Raw genomic sequence first — 20,895 nt, 5'->3', positions numbered from 1 at the left:
CTACCCCTGCCAGGCCCCTGCTCAGCCCACAGAGCTGGCCACACTGCGTGCCCCTGAAGGCTGGCATGACCTGCAGAGGTGTCCTCATCTGGAAACATCCTCAGGTGGGGATGTCACTGCCCACATGTCACACCTTACTCCTGGCAGGTCCTTGGCTCTTAGAGCCTCATGCTCTCGGCATCTAAGAGAACCCAACTCTCTGGCTGGCTCCCCTGCCCTCTGTCCTCTGAGCCCTGCCAACGCCTCCAGGGTCACGTCCCCACCAACACCCTAAGGGCCCCCACAGGAATTCCGTGCCAGGCTGTCAGCCCTGCCGGCCTGGAGCTGTGCTGTCACCAGAGACGCAAGCCCCAAGCTGCAGCCAGGGTCCCCACAGGTGCAGTCAGGAGAGCGGGCTGTCATCTGGCCCGGCGGTAGACAGGCTGTTCGACTTCCCTGAGCCTTGCCACTCCCACGACCCACAGGTCCTCCGCTGCTGGCCCTGCACCACCCAGCCCAGCGATTACAGGTGCTCCCGCAGAGGCTGAGCTCCACCTGCTCCCCTACCTGCTTCCGGCCCTGACCCCTAGGGAGAGACAGGAGTTCATGCTCCGTCCCCCCGTGACGGCTCCAGCGGCAGGGACAGAGCTGACGAGAGGAGCACCCCAGGACGCCAGCCCTTGTGCCTCAGCCACGGGTGGGGGGCGGGGGCAGCGGACAGCACCACCTCACACGCTGCTCGGGTCCCAGCCACGGCCCCTTCCTGCAGCCGCCCAGCAGCCCGGAGCTGGGTCCCGAGGCTCTGGATCCCCTGCACTAGCGAGGACACGGTGGCTGCCCTTCCTTTCAGGAGACCAGCACCAGCTGAGGCCCCCGGCAAGGAGCCCCGGTCCAGTCACTGTCAGCGCGTCCGGCAATATCGCGGGCCAGCAAGACTGGCGCCTAGGGTGGCTGGCCTGTCCAAAGGCCTCCAGACCTCACTGCCCCACACAGAACAGCCCAGAGCGACAGCACGGAGGAAGGTCCAGACGACACAGCGACTTCTCCGGAAGGCCTCTCAGGGACTCCAGTCCGGGGAGTGGGCCCAGCCCCGCCTCCATCCCCTGCAAACGTTTTGAACTCACCAGCATCTAGTATGAGCCTCACCTCCTGGGCAAGGCCCCTGGCTCCAGGGGCGGAAAAAGATCTCGGGTGAATATGTGGAGAACACCCACACACACAAGGCCCGAAAGAGTTCCCGAGACAGCTTTAAAAATGCCTGGGTAATCAGGTGCTGCTCCTGAGCCAACACCCATTTCGGAGCTCTCCCCAGAGACTCCCGTGCACCCCCATCATCCCCTCCCGCTCCAGCAGCAGGCAGGGCCCCCCTCCACACTCCGGGTGCCCCCGCCCTGTCCTGTCCCGCTCTCCTACCAGAATGCGCGTGTATGCACACACGCACACACACACTCAGGCACGCACACACCCGGCCAGTAGCCCGCTTCACCCACAAGGCTCCGGACACACCCAGGCAGAGGTTCCCAGGGCAGAAATCCTGGGGGCCTGTCTGGAGAGAAGACAAGGACTGCCTCCCTGAAGGCAGGCAGCGCTCCGGACCAGCCTGCAAACCCCTGCGTCCTCCAGGAGCCCAGGAAGAAATCTCGTGAAAGAATTCACACTTAGTCACTGACCCTCCGTGGGGAGGGGAAGGCACAGCCACAGAGCCCGACTCGGCCACCCCACAGGTCACTCAGACCCAGGTGTGCGGACAAGCTGGCTGGCGGACAGACCAGCACACTCAGAGGCCGTGGCGCAGCGGGACGTGAGGACACAGGTCACGCCCGACCTGCCTCTGACAGAAGCACAGCTCCCAGTGGCTACCCCCACCTCTGTCTCCTTCTCACTCACCTCTGTCTTTCTGAGCTGCTCCTGCAGACTCTGCTGGCAGAAGGCAGACCCGAGTCCCCTCCAATCCCCTAGACCAGGAGGCCACCCTCGCGCCGGCCAGAGCTGGGCTGTACCTCGGCCCTGAGAACCTTTCCCACGGGGCCTGGACCACTTCCTGCTGCCCTGCAGGCACCGCTCCCTAATATGGGCCTGGAGGGCTGGCCGAGACTTCCTGCCAGGCACGTCCCCAGCAGGACGCCAGCCTCGGATCTTTGCACCCTCTGCCATCATGGCCCACAGGGTGCCACGCCAGCCCCCAGTGGGGAGCGGCAGGGCTGAGGGGAACTGGCAGTTCCGGGAAACGCCAGAGAGCTCGGACCAGAAGGCTACCACTGGCAGCTCTGGGGCAGGACAGGCCTCCCCAGGCCTCTGTCCCTTCCATCACAACTGTCACCTGCAGGGTAGTGACATCTGTACCTGGGGAAGCAACAGGATAAAAAGGGCAGTGCCCATTGATCGGACGGGGTGGCTGGGGCCTGGGACCCCACCTCCCAGGGATAGACCTGGGGTCCAGGCACCAAGGTAAAGATTCCTGCAGCCCAGAGAGCTAGGAGCCCTCCCCAGGAGCCCTGGTGCTTGACCTCACAGCCTGGGGCCGGCCCCTGCCAGCAGAAGGCAGGGGTACCCACCACCCCACCTCTGCCCAGAACGCCAGCACTGTTACTGATATCCTGCAGCACCTCTCAAGACAGAGCCGCACCCACGGTCCAGATGGGGAGCAAAGCCAGGCCCCTGGACTCTGGAGCCGCCCCTGCTGTGAAGCTGGGTGCAGGAACCTGCCCGCAGAAGCTCCCCAACCCAGGCCCTCATTCCACCCGAGAAAGGTCTTGCTTCTCCCAGCCGAAGCCTGCCTCCCTAACCCAGCAGACTTGTTCGTAGCTGCTCTCACTCCAGTCCAGCCTCACCTTTGTTGGGTGGGAGTGGGGGGTGGGGGTGGTCCTTACCCAGGCTGACTTTTCCTGTGGGCTCTCCACCTGGCCTGACCTTCTCTTGGGGGCCCTCACTCAGTCTCCCTTTCCCCACCCAGCATGACCTTCCCTGGGTTGGGACAAAAACCCAGCCGGTCCATTGGGACTCTGTCTTCCCCGTGCAGTCCTGGCTGTACAGAACACATGGCATCCTGGGACACTATGGGGAAAGGTGGCCGACCGCCCGTGCCAGGCTCCCAAGCCACCTAGAAGCTGTATATCAGTTGGCCCTCTTTCCAGACCGCGGGGCAAACAGGGACCCGAAAGAGAAATGACAAGCCAAAATACCAAACGATCAAGAGCCAGGACTCCTGCCCTTTGTGTAACAGCGCGCCTGCCTCCCACACCCCGGTCCGGGTCCTTCCTGGGAAGGACGGCCCTTGAACACCGCTTCCCTGCGGACGACCCCTGCTGCCATGCCCCACTGGGGTGCCGCGGCCACCCCTGCTGGCGTGCACCCTGATATACCCCTCCTCCAGGTTCGGGGGGGGGGTGCTGGGAGGCCCTGCGCCCGGGAGATGCTGGAGCCTCAGACCTAAAAATGGCCGCGCTAGGGCCACTTGCACGCTAAGAGCGCAGGCAGACAGACGCCAGCCCTCCGCACCTGCCGGTCGTTCCGCGCCGCCGGGTCCTGTGGGGCTCTCCTGTCCCCACCGTAGGCGGGGAAGGGCGCTCGCGGGTGCGGCCGTGGAGGTGGACCTGGGATTGGGGCTCTCGGAGACCCGGGGGTTTCTGGGGTGCAAGGGTCCTGGGAGGGGGCGCAGGCGGGGCCTGGGGTCCCTCCGCCAGCGGAGAGGCGCATCGGCCGTACCTGGGGGCGCATCGGCCGTCGTCGAACACGAAGGTCCGGTTGGTGTGGCCCGCGCCGCGCGCCCCCGGCCACGACCCCCTGGACGAGCCCCCCGGGCTGCGCGCCCCGTCGGGGAGCGGCATGCGCGGCGGCAGCGGCTCGGATCCGGGGCCGAAGGAAAAGCTTCTTCGCTTTGCTCCGAAACACAGCACTTTCCCTCTCCGAGCAGAAGAAAGCCTGCTTCAGGGTCGGGGTTCGGGCGCCAGGCCGGGCGCGCCCCCTGCCGGCCGCGCCGGGAATGGCGGCGGCGCAGGACCGGGCGGGGGACCGGGCGGGGGACGGTCCGGTCGGCGCATCCCCACCCGGGACCCGCCCCCACCGCGGCGCTCGGAACCCTCGTAACCGCGAGAGACAGGAGGCAGCGCTTCAACGCTGGAAACCCCAAGGGCGCCAGAGGGCGCCTCGCCCCTGGAGGGAGGGGCTCAGTCCTCCCAGGGACGCCCCGCCACCCCCGTCCCTGGAGGTCCAGCAGAGGAGCAGACGGACCGCTAGAGCACTGGCAGCGAGCGCCCCAGAGACCTGCGGGGCCCTGGGGCTCTGAGCAGCGCTCCCCTGGGGAGCGAGCTGAGAGGGTGGCGAGAATCCAGGGCGCAGGGCAGGCAGAGGGCCAGGCGTGGCCAGAGGCAGGGGTGGGGAGGCAGGCAGGCCAGCCCTCGGGCGCTGGGGTGCTGGGGCTGTGGGCACGCCCCGGCTCCTGGGGGAGGGGGGCGCTTCACTGAGGCGGGGCGCCTGGGAAGAGGACGGGTTTCCGGGGACAGGCGCACGCGGACCGCGCACTTGCGGGCCTCCAGGGGCACGTGGGCATCCTCCAGCCGTCCCTCGCCGACCCCTGAGTCCCACCGCTCTCGCCAGCAGTTCTCAGACCGGCCTTCCCGCTCTCCCCCGGCAGCCCCTAGCTGGGCTCCTGGCGCACCGGGCTCCAGAAACTCCCGTCTCCTCGCCTCGCCCACACCTGTGGCCGCAGGTAACACAGACTGCTCCGGAGAGGGAGGGAGTCCTACCTGCCGTCCGGCGCCCCGACGCCTGGCCCGCGTGACAGCGCCCGGGAGCGCCCGCACCCCCGCGGGTCCGCTGGCTGGGGACCCGGCTGCCCGGCCCTGCCCAGAAGATCGCCACTCCAGCCCCGTCCCCTCCTTCCCGGGGTAGTCCTTCCCCTGCGGCCCCCTCCCCAGCCAGGCTCCCCGCGGGCAGGGCCCCTGCCTCCCAGTTGACAGAGGGTCCCAGGGAGGGGCCCCCCCCCCCCCGAGCGGGAGCGGGCCGACCCCCGACCCCCGGGAAGAGCCGGGAGGGGCACCCAGGCCAGGCCAGACTCCGGCCGCCACTTACAGCCACTCCGCCGCCGGGAGAAACTTTGAGGCCCGGGGCAGAGCACGTGCCTGGGCGGGGCAGGGGGCACGTGGGGCAGGGGCGCACGTGAGTGGGCGGAGCCGGCCAGACGCATGCGTGGGGCGGGCGCCTGGGGGTCCCGGCGTGTGGGTGCCTCCGTGCGGCTGCGCTTATGGCGTCCCGGGGTCCTGAGGCTGCTGTTAGGGGGTGCAGGTGAGGACCTGGGGGCGCTGGCGGGGCTCAGGTGGAAGGCCTCTGCTCAGGGGTGCCGGGGTGGGGCCCTGAGCTGCAGGCCCCCACCCGGCAGGACCCCCTGGGGCAGGGCACCGGCCTCAGGCCCTGTGGGGGAAGGGAGGGCCGACGGGGACCGTGTCCAGCATCTCCCCACCCCTGCCCCGGCGGCCCCCCAAAGACGTCCGTGAGGGCCCCTGGGTCCTGCGGCGTTTTCCGGGGTTCACGGAGCTCCGCGCCCTTGCGTGTCCTGGGCAGCGGCTCTTCCCCAGCCAGCGGCCAGGGCTGCAGTGAGAACCACGGCCAGGGCGCGCGCCCGCTCAGGGCGCCCCCGGAGCCTCCCGGCCCCGGCTCCGGCTCCGGCTCCGGCTCGGGCTCGGGCTCGGGCCCCGGCCTCCCGCGGAACGTGCTCAGCGAGAGGGAGCGCAGGTGGGTGGAGGATGGTCCCGGGCTTGCAGCGGCGTTGTGGCGGGGGCGGCCGAGGACGTCAGATTCGTGGCTGTGACGCGGGTGTGGGCAGCTGGAACGGGGATGTAGGGGCCATGCAGTCAGGGGGCAGTTAGCACGCGGCAGGCTGAGCAAGAAAACCCAAGGGAGGGGCTTCCCAGGGCCCACCTCTGCAGCCCCCTCTCTGACCGCAGTCCTGGGCTGCTCAAGGGTGTGCCTCGGGGGTCTCTGGGGGGGGTTGGGGCGTGGGGGGGGGCGTCCAGGGCCCGCTGGCCATGGCTGGCGCAAGCATCTGGGTAGCTTGTGGCCGGCGACCCTGAAGGGCTCACATTGTTGGGAGAGCTGACCAGCGGAGGGCCTGGGCGGCTCCGAGGGGCGTTCGGGCAGCTGAGGTCCTTCCCCTGGCCAAGGCAAGGCCAGGTGGGCTGAGGGACACTGTTGCTTGTCTGGAAGCAGGAAGCGGATCTCGGTGAGCTGTGAGCGCCTTCGGGCCCTGCTGCCCCGGTTTGATGGCCGGCGGGAGGACATGGCCTCGGTCCTGGAGATGGCGGTGCAGTTCTTGCAGCTTGCTGGCACCCTGGTGCCCAGCCAGGAGCCGCATGCTGTGAGTGGTGTTCAGGCCGCCGGGTCGCGCTGTGTGGAGGGGCCGCTGGGGGGCATCTCCCCCCGCTCCCGCCCCGGGGGAGGGCAGCTCTGACCTCCCTTGCTCCCTGCGGGGCAGCCAGGGTGGCTGTGATTTCGGCTGGCGTTCTCTGCTTCTGCTGGTTCCAGCTGTCCGCGGGAGCCCCCGGGAACCATCTCGGTCCCCACTTCAGTCCCTCACATCCCCTCTGTTCCCTGTTCTGCTTTTCCTGGCTGGGGTCTGCGCTCAGGCTGAGCCTCTTGGACCCCCGCAGGGCAGCCCGTGACAGCCGACAGCCTGGTTTCCCATGTGCGTTGCTTGACCGTTGTCGTTTAGGTTGTTTGTTTCCATTTTAGGTTCTTGGTCCTTCCAAGGAGACGTGGCGCGAGTGGCAGAGGGATGTTATGCAGCAGGCCGCATCGCGTCCGAGCGCTGCAGGGCCCCCAGACTGCAGCACAGGAGCCTGTGGCCTGACTGTGTTAGTGTCCCCTGGGTGGCTGGGGAGCCCGCGGGGGCAGCAGACGCAGACCGTTCAGGCTCCCCCTCTGTCTTTGTGTCACTAGGCCACGGGCTCCTCCCGGCTGTGTGACCGCGGGCGCAGGCGAGGGCGAGGCCCCGTCAGGGGTGACCGAGGGGCCGGAGGGGCCGCCAGCCCTCCCTGGTAAGCAAGGGCAGGTCCCAGCGCGGATGGGGTCGGTGTTCTCGCCAGAGAGGGGACAGGGGCACGCTGTAGGATGGCATGGGGCTGGGGGTCTGTTTATCAATAAGGGTTGGACACCTGTTGTGGTTCTCTCATCGTGATGCGCCTGCATGTCAAGGTGAACCTCGGGGACTCCGTGCTGCCCTCAGCTGTGGTAAACACAGGTTAATGGGCGCCACCAGGGGCAGGGGTACAGCTGAGGTGCCCTGGGCTTCTCAGCTGCAGGCGGGGGGCCGTTCTTGGCCTGTCCTTGTTGTTCTGTTCTCTGCCAGGGAGCAGGGTCCGAGCTTCTGCTCCCCAAGGACAGGCCCCCAGTCCTCCTTCACCTTGGGCCTCTAGGGGTCCCCGGGTCCCGTCCTCGTGCCTGCTGCTGGCCACTGTTGTGCCCGGCTCTCTTGAGCAGCCCCCACACAGCTTGGGCTTCTTGGTGCTCTCCTGATCCTTCTGTAATCCAGTGAGTCACGGGCTCTGCACGGGCAGGGCCCTTGTCCTGTGCCAGCCAAGCCTGCAGGGCATTGCTGATGACTGCCTCTGCCTCGTGCTGGACCCTGCACCCCAGCTATCTGTCACTCCTTGGGCACGAATGGCTGTGAGGGCCTTTAGGACCCATGCACGTGACTGCCCCGGGAGCCAAGGATGCTTTCTGATTGCCCGAACATGCCCACGGAGCGGTGGGGGGGGCTTGCTGTCACCAGGGCTGGCGGTGGAGCTGGGGCCTCCAGAGAACTTTGGGAGCCACGGGCAGAGCGTGAGGGTGCAGAGGTCACATGGCAGGGAGCTAGATCTGAGGGAGGAGGCTGGGGTAGGGACTGTGGGCAGATGGGGTGGGGTTCCAGATCTGAGCCCCAAGGGCTGATCTGAGGCCAAGCAGGTGTTTTCTCTGAGAAGCTTCCGTGGCCCCAGGTGCCCAGCACTGCAGCCCTGGGTGTCCATCTCCGGGTCATCTGTCTGCCTCCCGCTTCTGAGCTTTTTGGTCCCCGTGCCGGGGACAGCAGGCAGGGGCCGAGGGCTGCTGCCTGTGTGGGGAAGGCCGACCCGCATCTCGTTTCTGCCGTAGAGCCCTGCAGCCTGCTGTCCCAGCCCCCAGGCCCAAGTCCCTCCAAGGCGCTGAGGCTGCCCCCACTCTGGCCCCCCCGTTTGTGGCAGCCACCCTCCCCCCTGGTGAGCGAAGAGGCTCAGAGCTGCCTGGGCCAGGCTGGGACCGCAGCGGAGGGGGCCGACTGTGTCGTGACACTGGACGCCAGGTGGGTGCCCTGCTGGGCGTTTACAGCAGTCCCACACCCCTCCTTCCAGTTCTGCTCACGCTTTGCCCGCCCCCACCCCTGGGAAGTCTGTCCCCCTCCCTCACTGTGCCTGGGCTCCAGCTGCCAGCCCAGGCCCGTTTGAGCCAGACGCCGCCATGTGGCTTTCTGACGCGTTTCCGAAAACGTTGTCATGTTCCTCACCGGTCTGTGTTTTGGCTGATAGTAAACGAGTTTGTGTTTCATGAGCGTGCACCAGCTGGGGCGTGGGAAGGGAGCGTGGCAGAGGCAGGGGGTGGGGCGGACCCAGCAGAGGTAGGGGGACGGGCCAGTCCGTCCTCAGTGGGCAGGCTCAGGGTCTGGCGGGGAGGGAGGGGCACCCCGTTCATCCTGAACCTGAAGCCACCTTTGAGGTTCTGCACCTTCCTCTTGAGGTTCGAGCAGTGGGTTCACCTGGGATCACTCAGGGTGAAGTCTTCTGGTCCCATTCAGGTCCGTGTCGGGATGTGACGTGGAAGACGGGACGTCCTACTTGCTGAACGCCGGTCCTGACTGGTGGCTGGGTGAGTGATGAGGGCCAGGCCTTGGGGCCTCAGCCAATCTGGATAAGGGGCTGGGCAGCTGGCTGGGATTAACAGGGAGGTGTGAGCAGGCTCACCCCAAGGCCCTGCTATCTGTTTCTGAGCCCCTCTTTTCTCCCCGCTGGTGGTCTTCAGGGTCGTTGGGGTGGGGAACGCAAGGGGACATGTGTGCGTGTGGAGTGTCTGTGAGCGTGGTGTGTGGAGCTGGTTGTGTCTTCTCTGCTACTCGGGGTCTGTGCTTTTCTCTGAACTTCCTGCAAGGGCACCTGGATGGGAGATGAGCAGAATGTTTGTGAGATTAGTGTTTTGTGAAACGGCATTGTGTCGTGCTCTGATGGGTCCTCCTGGGTCGCGAGCAGGGCCAGCAGGAGTGGGCTCGCCCACCTGTCATGGCCCTCGGGAGCCAAGGGCTTCCAAGCCGGGCAGGACGGAGGTGGGCCTGTTCTGCACCTTGACCCTACTGTGCCTGGCCCAGGCACCCAGGCTGATGTGTCCCATCTGCTTCCAGGGTCTCTGGAGGGCAGAGGTGCCAGTGCCCCTTCTCAGAGCACAGCCAGGAGCAGCCTGCTGGACAGGGCAGAGCCAGGCTTCCTGACAGACCCCGAGCCTGGCTCCCAGGAGCTCCCGGACGGCCCCCTGGAGCCATGGGGCTCGGATGTGGGCTGCCCCAGCCTGGCCCTGCGGGAGGAGGTGGACAGTATCTTCCCCGATTTCTTCCCCTGCTAGGCAGCAGGGAGGGCCCGTGTCTCACATGTCTGTGTGGGGTGCTGGGCGGCTTCTTTTGGGTTTGGGCGGCCCCTGTGCTCTGCTGTGGCGAGGCTGGGGGGCCGCAGCGGGTGGAGGCCGAGGATTAAAGGCAGGGCGGCGCTCCTGCAGAAAGCGGGACTTCCGGAGCGTCTGTAATCAGCGCCATTCACTGGGCAGATGGCACCGCTTCCTCTCAGAGCGCGGGCACCTGCCTGGGGTTTTGTTTCTGCGACGTTCTTGGCCTTGCGGACTCCCTAAATAGCCCTGCAGCCTGGGGCGGGCTCCGGGGGCTGAGAGTTCTGTGTTCCCAGCCTGCTCCCCGGAGAAGCAGGCGTCGGACCCCACCTCTCACGCCTCTCACCCCTCACCACCTCTCACAAGGCTGGTCTGGGCTGTGCGGCTCTCACGGCCCAGGGGTCTGTCGGGGGAGGCCATGGTGCTCTCCGCCGCAGCCAGGGCCCCGAGGGAAGGCTGGCCTCCGCTTTCGAGGTGGGGACCTCTGCACTCCCCTCTCAGGGGCCGTGGGGGGCCAGGGGCAGAGGCCACTTGGTGTCAGCATCTGGACCCTTCTCCTGGCAGGCACAGCTCCAGTCTCAGCTGCTGCTGACCGCTGGGATCTGGGGAAGGCCTGGGTTACCGGGAGGGGCATCCCAAGCCCCCATGGTCGAGTGCGGCTGACCCTGCCCTGCATCTCACCACTCTGCAGCCACAGCAAAGGCGGGTGTCCGTCTGTGCCCCCGGCTGGCCGGGGCCTCACTATGCTTCTGCTCATCCCCTTCTGGAGACGCTGGGCTCCAGACACCCCCGTGACCCTCCAGGCCAGCAAGTGCTCCAGGAGCCAGGGGGTTTTTTCTCTCCAGCAGAGTAGGTTCTCCTGACTGTGAGTCCTGAGCCCCCTGCCCAGGTTGCCTCCCCGCACTTGCACGCATTTCCATCTCTGCAGCTGGAAAGGTCCATTCATTCTGTGAGGCACTGCAAACGGGTGAGGAGCAGCTGGTGTGGGGTCGAAGCGCTGGCAGCGTGAGCCCTCGGTGGGGCTGGAGGGGAGCCAGGCAGCGGCTGCGGGGAGGGAACCTGGGGGAGGCCAGGTGCCCACGGGGGCGGCTATCGCCCCTAGACCCCAGTGCTCAGGACGTCTGTGCTGCTCACGTGCATGCGTTTATGGGCGTTGGTGCTGATGTGCACACACGCGTGATTGTATGTGGTTCTCGAGTGTAGGCCTGTGCCTCCCCTTGGCAGGGTGGGACGCTGCAGGGGCCCTGCGGTCAGCCCAGCACCCTGAACCCCGCTGTGGGTGACCCCGCTGCGTGGCTGCCATGTCAGGGCCGAGGCAAGTGCCTGGGTCCTGCCCCTGTGAGTTTCTGGCTCCCTGAGCCCAGAGGGGGACCTGGGGTGGAATCGCTGAGCCCCACTTGGGAGCAGGTCTGTCTCTGCTGGGGTTTGCTGCAGGGCTTCGTGGAAACCGCAGCTCCCTCTGGTCAAGCTGACCTAGAACGGTCTGGCTCTGAGCCCCCGGCTGGCCACTTGTGCTCCCCACCCCCACACTGACCTCAGGTCAGCACCCAGTGAGGGAGATCGGGAGCCCCAGCCGAGGCCCTGGAGAACAGAGATGAGACCCTGCCCAGCCCCAGGCTGTGGGGGACGAGGTCCTGTCTCAGGCGGCAGGCCTGCCTCATCCTGAGCCCCCGGAGGGGGCACTTCGAGGCCTGGTGTGGGCTTGGGGGTAAGAGCAGTGGGCGACCAACAATGTCTGCTCCTCCCGCCTCCCCCAGTGGGAGAAGGGTGCCCTGGAACCAGCATTCACCCCTGCCGGGGCCACGTGGTCCCACGGCCCCTGCTCCACAGGCCGTAGGAGTGTGGGCACAGAGCCCCATCCCCGAGCTGGCTGGGGCCTGGCCTCCCTCCTGTGGACAGTGACATGCAGGGGAGGGGCAGGCAGGGCTCGATGGCAGAGCCCCCAGGTGAGTGGGAGGGGAGAGGGGCTGCCGCTGGGCCTGCTGGGGGCTTGGTTGGAGCTGGAAGGAGCTGCAGGGCCCAGGGGACAGCCTGCTTCTCATCCATCGTCCTGCTCTCCAGCCCTTTGTGACCCGAATTCAGCTCTGGGCGGTGGCACACTCCTACCTGCGTGTGCTCGAGGGTGGGTTTGGAAAGCCGTTGGCTGGTGACTTCGGGCTTGCTCTGGGGACTTGGGGCTGGCTGGGGGGCTTCAGCACAACTTCCCCCCCAGCTCTCAAGGTGACCAGCTTCCCTCCCCACTGCCCCCACCACGAGGTTTGCCTGGAAGTAGGACACACAGAAGGGACACGGCCCCGCAGGACCCCGGACACCCTCAGGCCACACCCTCAGCCCACACTCCCCTTGGTTTGGGACATCTTGGAGGGGCTGTGCCCACGGCTTGGTGACAGCCGGCCATTGGGCTGAGCGCTGACTGCTCGCCACCCTCAGTCTGCCCCTCCCCCTGCCCACTTTCCTCTCCGTCCCCCTGCCTTTCCCCATTGCTCCTCTTGCTCCATGGGCCTCGTGGCCAGTGTGGTCACCATGCACTGGGGTCTGGGGCGAGGTGTTCAGTTCTGCTCAGTGACCTCGTCTAGTCCCCTGGCCACATGGGTCCTGCTGGAGGACTGGGTACTCCACTGCTGAGGAGGAGGTGACGTCCCGGGGCCCCTCCTTTCCCCCCAGGCTCTGATCTTCTCTTGGCAGGACAGGCATGTCCTCCATCTCCCATCCCAGGTGACCAATGAGTGAGCGAGAGGAAATCCTCCGGGGACCCTCGCTTGACTGGCCAGGACTCACTGTCCCCCCCCCCCCTCCCCCATACAGACCTAAGGGAGCCAGAAACCTGCTCGGCTTGCTCCAGCCCGCCCTTGTTCACTGGCGGTCAGGACACTTCATCATCCCCCAGTGGGCCCTGCTGTCCCCCAGCCCATCACCTGAGCATGATGGGGTGCTCATGGCTGAAAGGGGGCCTCCAGGTCTGCTCACAGCCAGGTCCCATGCCCTTTGCTCAGAGGATGACAGACTGGTCCCTCCACCCTTCCTGCTCCCCTCCCTGTGTGCTGGCAGGGCATTCGAGTTGTGGGGGCAGGATGGGCTGGGCCTGTCCTGGAGGGTAGCAGGCGGTGGGGCTGGGGGCTCCGGGGTGAGTGCAGCTTGGCTGGCATGAGGAGGAGCGAGGAGACAGATGCCCCCAGACCGTGACCCAGACAGGCGTCATAGGGTGGGCCAGGGGTCAGCGCTATCCCAGGATGAGCATTGGTGAGAGAAAAGATGCAGAGGTGGGATGCGGGAACAGCCGGGGGTCTGGGGAGCCAAGGAGAAGGAACTCGTTGCCCCTGGACGGGGGGAAGCAGGAGAGGATGGAGTTGTTGACCTGCTGGGGACCCGAGGCCTGGGGCCACTGAGGCGGGCAGCCACCGCACGGCTGGGGCTGAGGAGGTGGCTCCGCTGTTGGGTCTTGCTGGAAGAGATGAGCTGGAAAGGCCCTTGGTGGATGCAGGTGGGGGCGTGGGCTTCTGATGGAGGAGGTTGGGGTGGGGAGCGCAGAGGGGGCCGGGCAGGGAGGACCCCTGGGTGCTGGGGGTGGCCTGGGGGTGGGTCCCGGGGGCTGGGAGCCTCATCCCAACTACAGGGGTGGGAAGCCCCCTCTTCTGACTGCCAGCACAGACAGCTCCCCTTCATGCAAGGCTGACGCAGGCCTTGGTGCTGGACGGTATGGCCTGCCCCGAGAGACTCCCTCGAGGGACTCTTGGCCGCTGGCAGGAGCCCCCTGGTCTCGGCCGGGGGGTGGGCTTGATGGATGGCTCAGGGGTGGTGGCCTTGGGGGAGGACAGGCCTGTCCGCTATGGGGCAGGGAGTCTGCGTGCAGCTGGGCGCCAGTGGAGGGGGGCCTGGGGGCCTTAGGTGTGCATCAGAGGGGGCGGCGGGCACGCACCTGCCAGGCCTGCACAACTCAGGGAGGAGGAAGATGCAGCGGGCAGCATCTCCTGCTGCCTGCCCAGTGGCTGTCCCTGCCCCCAGGGTGTCCGCCACCATCATTTAGCAGACATACACATGTGTGGCCAGAAGGGGCTCCTACGCCGGGACCAACCTGGATTGGCGCTGCTCGCTGGCTCTGCCCCCGCGAGACTTACTTCTGTCCCTGCCAGGTGGGAAGCCCCGGGACTGAGGGGACCAGGTTGCCCTGGGGTCTGGCCTCGCTGACTTCCTGTGTTGTGTGCGGTCGTCCCTTCTGAACGGCGCCCTGGGAACCCCTAGCAGCTTCCCCCCACCGTGTGGACGTGAGCCTGTGGTGAGCTTGGCTCACCAGGAGGGGAGGGTTCCCATCTCTGACCCCTGCGGCCCTGGCCCCGTGTGGTCACCAGTCAGAGCCCCCCCACAGAGCACACTCGGTCTCGGAGTGGCAATCTTTTATTGGACACACCAGGAAAGGTCTCCAGGAACGGGGAGCTTCCTGGGGGGATGGGAACAGTTGAAGGGCTCCTTGGGTCAACTGTGAACTTTTGGTCCTTTGAGGGGGTAGCTCCGGTGAGTGAGAGGTGGCAGGGTGGGTTCAGGGGTGGGGATGGGTGGGGCGGATCCCGCACTGCCCTGGGCTCTGCCCCTGGGTCGGGGGCTGGGGAGGTCTGTCTGTGAGCAGGACCTCATCCCTGGTCCGCTCGGCCATTTCCCTCCTCCTCCAGACTGGCCCTGAGCCTCTCGGCAGGCCCCCCAGTGCCCCAGGCTGGCCCTGCCCCCGTCAGCGTTTGGGGGGCCCTGTGGGCATCTCCACCTTGGTCCTGCCCAGCAGAACCAGCAGCTTGAGTCCACGCCGTCAGCCCCCAGCTGCACCCCACGGCTGGCGTAGCCAGGGCTCAGTGTGTGTGCAGCGGCATTTGCCCCTCATCACCCCGGCCTCGGGGGGTCCCTGTGCCACAGCCCCTGCAGGGTCAGAGGTCACTCACCTGGGCCCAGCGGCCTGCCTACTGTCGGGCACGCAGGCAGTGGTCTGTGAAGAGGAGTGCGGGTTGCTGAGCGGGGGTCTGAGCCGTGCCCTTCCAGCCTCCGGGTCTGGGGTGGGGGCGGGCACTTACCCGCTCGGGTCAGGTTGATGATGTTGGCCGGGCTAATCCCGTGGCTTTTGCAGTAATTCCTAAATGTCTGCATGACGTCACAGCTCGCGGTAGGGGTCCAGCCTGCAGACACAGCAATAGGGGCTGTCCCTCTGGCAGGTCATTTGGGACAATGGGCAGTGGGGTTCTGCGAGCTTGGAGACGGCCCTGGATTTTCAGGGTGCAGGCAGGGTTGTGGGGACGAGCTGTTGTGACCAGAGTGGGAGGGGTGTGCCCAGAGGGCCCCATGCCAGGCCAGAGAGGAGGCAGGGGGCCCCACAGAGGGACACCCGGCCCTTGGGTGGGGTCCGGCCTATCCTCGGAGCCCCGGTCCTTGCTGTTCCTGCCAGTGATGCCTTTGTTTACTGCACGTCAGGATAAGGGGCCGGTGTCTGGGGCTTGGCTTGTTTCAAGGCCAGCAGAGCGACCCAGACGTGTTTGGGAAGTACCATGGGGACACAGGTGCAAGTTCGCTGCCCCCTGCCCTGCGGCCCCAGCCCCAAGAACCCAGCGCCCGCAAAGCAGAAGCAAGCAGCAGGAGGGGGCGGTGGTGCCTGCCCACCTGGCTGGTGAGCCGCTCCTCGCCCTCCCCAAACGTCGCCCTGCTCCAGGGCCGGCAGTCCCCCCCGCCCCACCGCACGCTGAGTGCTGAGCTGGAATTCCCGGCCTGGGTGTGGCCAGTTTCTCCTGGACATTTGGACCTCACCCCACTGGCCCTGTAGGTCTGGGGGCCCAGCATGGGGCCACGCACTAAATCAGATCGTCTTCATGCTCCCTGCGTGGCTGGATTGGGTCCCCCTGAAAGGTGTGGGCAAGTCCTGGTCCCCAGAACTTGGGAATGGGACCTGCTTTGGAAGCAGGATCTTTGCGGGTGTGGTAAGGGTCTTAGGATGAGGTGATGCTGAGTTCGGGATGGGCTGGAAAACCAGTGACAGGTGTTCTTTTATGGGAAAGGGAAGGGAGGCTTGAGAACAGAGGAGAAGCCCCGTGGGGATGGGGGCAGAGCTCAGGGTCGCCGGGGGCCCCAGGAGCTGGAAGGGGCAGCAGGTGGAGGGGGCCGAGCCCCTGCCAACGACTCTGCTGCTGACCCTCGCCCGCCTCTGGAGACTGGCCAGTGGAGCCCAAACAACAGCCCTTAACTCTGGGCCCGAGTGAGGTCGCCGGCCTGTTCCTAAATACGGACATTTCCCCAGCCGCCGTGTCTGGACGCAGCCACATCATGCCCAGGATGCCGTGGTCCCTGAGGACAGCAGTGAGGTGTCACAGCTAACACACAGACCCCCGTCTCTTACCTGCTTTTCTTGTTTGTGGGTCTCCGTGGCCCTGGTGGCCTCGGGGAAGCAGATGCTTCTACAGCCTGGGGGCCGGCTGGCCAGGAAGACCGCCAGGGCCCCGCTCAGGTGGGAGGGGGCGCAGCATGGGTTTTCTCCAGACTTTACTGTCCGTGATGCTAAAGGAGGCTTATCTGAGCTGCTGGCCTGTTAGGTCCCCCTGTTGGCCTAGCACCTTACTACGTTCCTGTCCCCCCCCCCCCCCCCCCCCCCCGTGACCCTGTGGCTGCCGGGCTCCCCGCTGTGTCCTGTTGGCTGGGGGAGGAAGGCACTTACTGAGGAGGTTCACCACCACCGTCTCCTTTCTGTGCCAGTGGTTGTGGATGCAGAAGATGAGGAAGTGAGAGGGGTCCACCTCCTCTAGGAAGATCATGTTGTGGCCAGCATCTGCGAATCTGGGGCCCGGGGTGGGAGGCAGGTGGTGCAGGCTTCCCCATGGGGCCAGAACTGGGCCCTGGGAGCCCTCCTGTCCCTCCACGGCCTTAGACAACTTGGTGCTCATGAGCAGTCGGGCCCCAGGAAGGGGCAGGACCGGGTGTGGGCGGCATCCCAGCAGGTGAGCTCCTGGTCACACACCGCCGGGACTCCCAGGGACTCCCCACTCACAGGCTGGACGACGCTGACCCTTTATACTTACATTTCAGCGTGTACTGAAATTTTTTTTTTGTTTTATTTGCTATCATTATAATCGGGACACACATGCCCTGTATCCTGGGAGAGGATGATAAGATTCCTTGGGACTTTGCGTCCAGAAGAAGTGCCCACGGAGCTGGGTGGGGCTTTGTCACACCAGACGTTGGACACGTGTGTCCCGTCCCAGGGCAGCAAGCCCCAGCCCTGTGTCATCATGTCCCCCACGCTCTCCAGTGTCTGGGACATGGCCGTGGAGCCGACCGGGGACGGGGCACGGGGCTCCCCTAGATCTTGGCCCTGTCTGGCACCCTCTTCCCAGACTTACCTCCCGTAGAGATGGAACTCTATGGTCTTGAGGGTTACGTGGGTTTTGCGGACGAAGAACATCATGTGTGAGTCCTTCCATAGGAGTTTTGGTTTGTCAGAAGCCTGGGCTATTGAGAGCCAGTCGCCGTTGACCTGCCGAGCAGAGGTGGGCGTGCGGTGTGGAGGGAGCAGCTGGGGCTGGTGGGCGCCGGGCCTGTCCCCCACCCGCTGCCCCCAGCCGCCACCTTCTCCCGCTCCGACGCCTGCGGCGGCTACCATATTCTCATCGATGTTGGGGTCCTGGGGGCCCGTGTGCAGGACGTGGGGGCCCCCGAGCAGAGCTAGCACCAGCCCCAGCCACGGGGTGTTCATGGTGCCGCAGGAGTGGCCGAGGGGTGACTGGCGGCACCTGGGCGTCCAGAGCCTGCGGCACTGGCCCTTTTGTGCACTGCAGGAGAGGGCTTCTGCCACGTGGCCGGCTGTCATGGGTTCCCTCCTGCCCACTACCTCCAACAATGGCCACTTGGCCGTTTGTCCACAAAGCCCCTGCCCAACCCGTGCTGACTGTCACGCGGTTTCCCAGAACCACAGCCGTGCACCTGGCTGCTTCCAGGATCCGCGAGTCCCTGCTGGGCGCCGACCTCCGATCATCGAGTCATGGAGCTCCGGACGCGGCTGCCCTGGGCGGCCGTGACGTCTGCTCGTGACAGCCGCCCGAATGGCTGAGTGCTGGGTCGTGGTGTCCAGGGCCTTGGCAGGGGACCCGAGGAGGCTGGAGCGTGCCTGTCCCATGCTGCCGCACTGGGGCTCTGGGGGCCGTGGCTGCTCTGGGAAATGCCTCACTGCTCCGCGCCTCTCCTGGAACCACCCATCTGGGCAGAGCAAGGCGAGGCCTGGGGCCAAGGAGAATGGGAACGGGCCGCGGGCAGCGGGCTGAGCAGGGGTGTAGCCCGTCTCCACTCTGGCCTGTTTCCAGAGCCTCCCTGCTGCAGGGTGACCTGAGCTGGGCCAAATTCGTCTGCTCGGAGACCCCCCAGAGCCCACAGGAACAGAGCGGGCCAGTGCAAGCGCAGGTTACCGTGTCCCCCACGGGCTGGGGGGCCTCAGGTCCTGAGCCCCAGCGTCCTCATTGTCGACGTGGCAGTGATGACTACCCACCCGCCCACTTCTTGGCTGCAGGGCTCCTTGGAGGTGTTCACCTCTGCCAGGTGCCTGCACCCCCACCAAGGCCGGTCACTGTGCTGCGTCCCCATGCTCACCCCTGCCCCCTGTGGTCTGTGCTCAAGACGGTGGTGCCACGCGGATATCAGAACCGGGCAAGGACCGTCACGAGGAAGGAAACCTTACAAGTCAGACTCAAGACATAAGATAAACCCAGCAATATGTGGAAAGGGTGATGTATTAAGGCCTTGTAGGGTTTGACCCAGAAATTCAAGGTTGGTTATTGAGAATCAACGTATTTCACATGCAGAGTGGTGGGAAAGATCGTATGAGCACCACGTTAGTGGCAGGAAGGGATCTGATGAGACTCAGCAATATTCGTGATAAAAACTCATACTGCTGTCGACACAGAAAGGAACTGATCTGTTTGAAGGGGGGTTGCCAGATTCCCCCAACAGTCCTGCCTGAGCGTGAAGCGTGGAAAACTTCCCTGGTGGGACCGTGGACGCTGTCACCACTGTGTTGGACATGGCACTGGCCCTTCCCGTAAAGGGACGGAAGGGAGTACGGGGGCGAGGTTGACAAGGAATGTTACTGAGGTCATGCGCAGATCACCTGCGGTTAAGTTCGTCATGTTGGCGAGTTCAGGAAGGCGAGTGGCCCCAGGATCTGTATGCAAAAGGCACCGTTTCCGAGTGTGAGCAATCATAATTAGGATAGGAACTTGAAGAGGCTTTATTTGCAATTCAGAAAAAAAATCAAGTAACCAGAAATAAATCCAACAAAAAAATTGTGCAGACCTTCTGCCCAGAAAACTATCAGCTAGTACGAAGATATTTAGATGAACTGAATAAATCACATACCGTGTCAACGGGTTAGAAGTCTCAGTACTGCAGTGTCCACTCTCTCCCTGGGATCCACAGGATCCTAGTCAGAATCCCAACGGGATGCGTGGCGTGTGGTCCCCACGTGCCAAGACGCTCCCACCGTTCAGTTTGGTGGAAGTCGCTCCAGCAGACTTGGGTTCTTACTGCAGAGTTTTAGTGATGAAATCTCTGTGGTATCGGTGCAAAGCTGTGGAAGAAAACACACACACCCTCCCACGAGGGGGCCCTGCAGAGAAACAGGGTAAAAGCGTTCTTAGGACTAGAAGCTGGATGCCCTTCAGGACGAAAACGAGCGTGGGCCTGCATTATACCCGCACAAAAATAAATCCCGGCAGGGCGCTGAGTGGTGTCCTGCCCCAGAGCTGGGTGGAAAGTTCTGTCCCCGGGACCTCAGAATGTGACCTTCTTTGAGATTGGGTCTTTGCGGGGTGGCCAACCCAGTGTGACTGATGTCTTTATAAGGAGGGGAGGTTTGGACACAGACGCTTGGAAGACGGCGTGAGGACCACCACGGGACAGGAGACAAAGCAGAGGTTGCAGGCTGCGGCCACAAGCCCGGGCGTGCCGGCAGCCCCAGAGCTGGAAGGGGCCGGAAGGTCCAGTCTCCCCCTGGAGCCTCCAGAGGGGGTGTGGCCCTGTGACCGCGGATGGGGGCCTTCGGGCCTCAGAACGCGGAGAGCACAGCTCTTGGCTGGCTCCGCCCCATCTGTGATCCTTTATTATAGCAGCTGCAGGGCACCCATACGGCAGGATGGGGGGCAAGTCCCGGCAGGAACAGGTGGCCCGCCCAGAGGGGCATCTGCAGAGTTCAGGGAAGGGACTGGGGCTAAGGTGTGGGAGGTGGGGGAGGGGCCAGCCAGGGGAGGGCTGGGCGGGAAGTGGCTGTGGGGCCTGCTGTGGGGCTGGCCGCAGGCAGGGCCTTGGGGAGGGACGCAGCAGGGGATGCTGCAAATGCCCCAGACTCTGGCTCCCGTCTCCTGCGGGGCCTCCCTTCGGTGGATCCTGCAGGAAGCCACCTGTTGCTGCAGCTGTAGGGACGTGGTTGTGGGCAGAGAGCGGGTCTGCAGGAAGAAGCGGAGTGTCCCGTACGGTGGACTGTCCATCTGGATGTGAGAGGTAAAAGGCCAAGCCTCTGAACCACAGGAGGACTGCAGAGCACGTCCTACAGCCTCAGGGAAAAAGAGCCTGCAGAGACGGGACAGAAAAGGCAGGATCCCTTAGCGAAAAGCCCGCTCAGCCGGACTGTGAGGAAATGGAGAACCTCTGTTCACTGGAAGACAAGGGGTGAGAATGCAGCCACAGGGTGACAAAGATGGATTATCTCCATTACCAGCCAAGGGCCCTTCTCTGGAATATGTAAGGAACACATATCAAAGCGACAAAAAAGCACTGATGGAGAAACGGGCAAAAGACGCTACTTGACAAAGAGGCGACCTGACGGCTCAAAGCACGGAAGGGTGTGCACCCTCATTGGTAACCAGGGAAGTGGAAATCATATGAGATTCTCTACACCCCCTGCCCCTAGCGCCCCAGAATGGCTGGAAAGAAAATGACCACACCAGTAGTAATGAGGATGGGAACCAGCATGAACTCGGATGCTCTGCGGCAGGGAGGTCAGTGGGTCTAGAGCCCTCAGAAGGCCAGTTGCGCGGCCTGCCAGAGCCCCTGGACATGGCTGATGCTCTGCTAGGTATGTCCCCGTAGAGATGTGTGCCCACAGGCCCCCTGCATCCCAACGCTCTCCACTCTGAAGTCCAGGGACGGAACCATGGTGCTGGCTGTCCTCGGGAGGGCGGGAGGCGTCTGGTGCTCACATTTCACAGCTGCCACGGCGACCCGCACCCCACAGAGCAGCCACCACCTGCCAGAGCC

The 20,895-nt window shown here is 65.1% G+C and overlaps 2 protein-coding genes across 2 annotated transcripts; one reads left to right on the top strand and one right to left on the bottom strand.

Moving 5' to 3' along the window:
- Positions 1-3,804: 3,804 nt before the first annotated feature.
- SOHLH1 (spermatogenesis and oogenesis specific basic helix-loop-helix 1) lies at positions 3,805-9,713 on the top strand. The gene is made up of 8 exons (XM_064579158.1): positions 3,805-4,061; positions 5,539-5,709; positions 6,184-6,331; positions 6,706-6,827; positions 6,913-7,010; positions 8,107-8,293; positions 8,783-8,853; positions 9,380-9,713. Exons 1-8 carry the CDS (start codon positions 3,805-3,807, stop codon positions 9,595-9,597), a joined length of 1,272 nt encoding a protein of 423 aa, XP_064435228.1. The 3' UTR covers positions 9,598-9,713.
- Positions 9,714-14,576: 4,863 nt separating this feature from the next.
- LOC123849284 (uterocalin-like) lies at positions 14,577-17,347 on the bottom strand. The gene is made up of 4 exons (XM_045881903.1): positions 16,995-17,347; positions 16,313-16,431; positions 14,688-14,789; positions 14,577-14,602 (listed from the first exon to the last, which is right to left on the bottom strand). Exons 1-4 carry the CDS (start codon positions 17,345-17,347, stop codon positions 14,577-14,579), a joined length of 600 nt encoding a protein of 199 aa, XP_045737859.1.
- Positions 17,348-20,895: the final 3,548 nt, after the last annotated feature.

This window comes from Mirounga angustirostris, unplaced genomic scaffold (genome assembly GCF_029215605.1).
Source record: "Mirounga angustirostris isolate CCGP_5_RB_7025 unplaced genomic scaffold, mMirAng1.0.hap1 SCAF_15, whole genome shotgun sequence".
NCBI classification, from domain to species: Eukaryota; Metazoa; Chordata; class Mammalia; order Carnivora; family Phocidae; genus Mirounga; species Mirounga angustirostris.
The sequence above is the reverse complement of the archived record's forward strand: the minus strand, read 5'-3'. Positions and strand labels throughout refer to the sequence as shown.

Excerpts from the sequence above, each read along its gene's own strand:
- LOC123849284 (XM_045881903.1), bottom strand. The coding sequence starts at position 17,347 with ATGAACACCCCGTGGCTGGGGCTGGTGCTAGCTCTGCTCGGGGGCCCC. Across the intron at positions 14,790-16,312 it reads GGTGGTGGTGAACCTCCTCA|GCTGGACCCCTACCGCGAGC; the intron begins GTAAGTGCCTTC and ends CTGTGTCTGCAG. Across the intron at positions 14,603-14,687 it reads CATCAACCTGACCCGAGCGG|ACCACTGCCTGCGTGCCCGA; the intron begins GTAAGTGCCCGC and ends TCCTCTTCACAG.
- SOHLH1 (XM_064579158.1), top strand. The coding sequence starts at position 3,805 with ATGCGCGGCGGCAGCGGCTCGGATCCGGGGCCGAAGGAAAAGCTTCTT. Across the intron at positions 6,332-6,705 it reads CCAGCCAGGAGCCGCATGCT|GTTCTTGGTCCTTCCAAGGA; the intron begins GTGAGTGGTGTT and ends TTTCCATTTTAG. Across the intron at positions 8,294-8,782 it reads GTCGTGACACTGGACGCCAG|GTCCGTGTCGGGATGTGACG; the intron begins GTGGGTGCCCTG and ends GGTCCCATTCAG.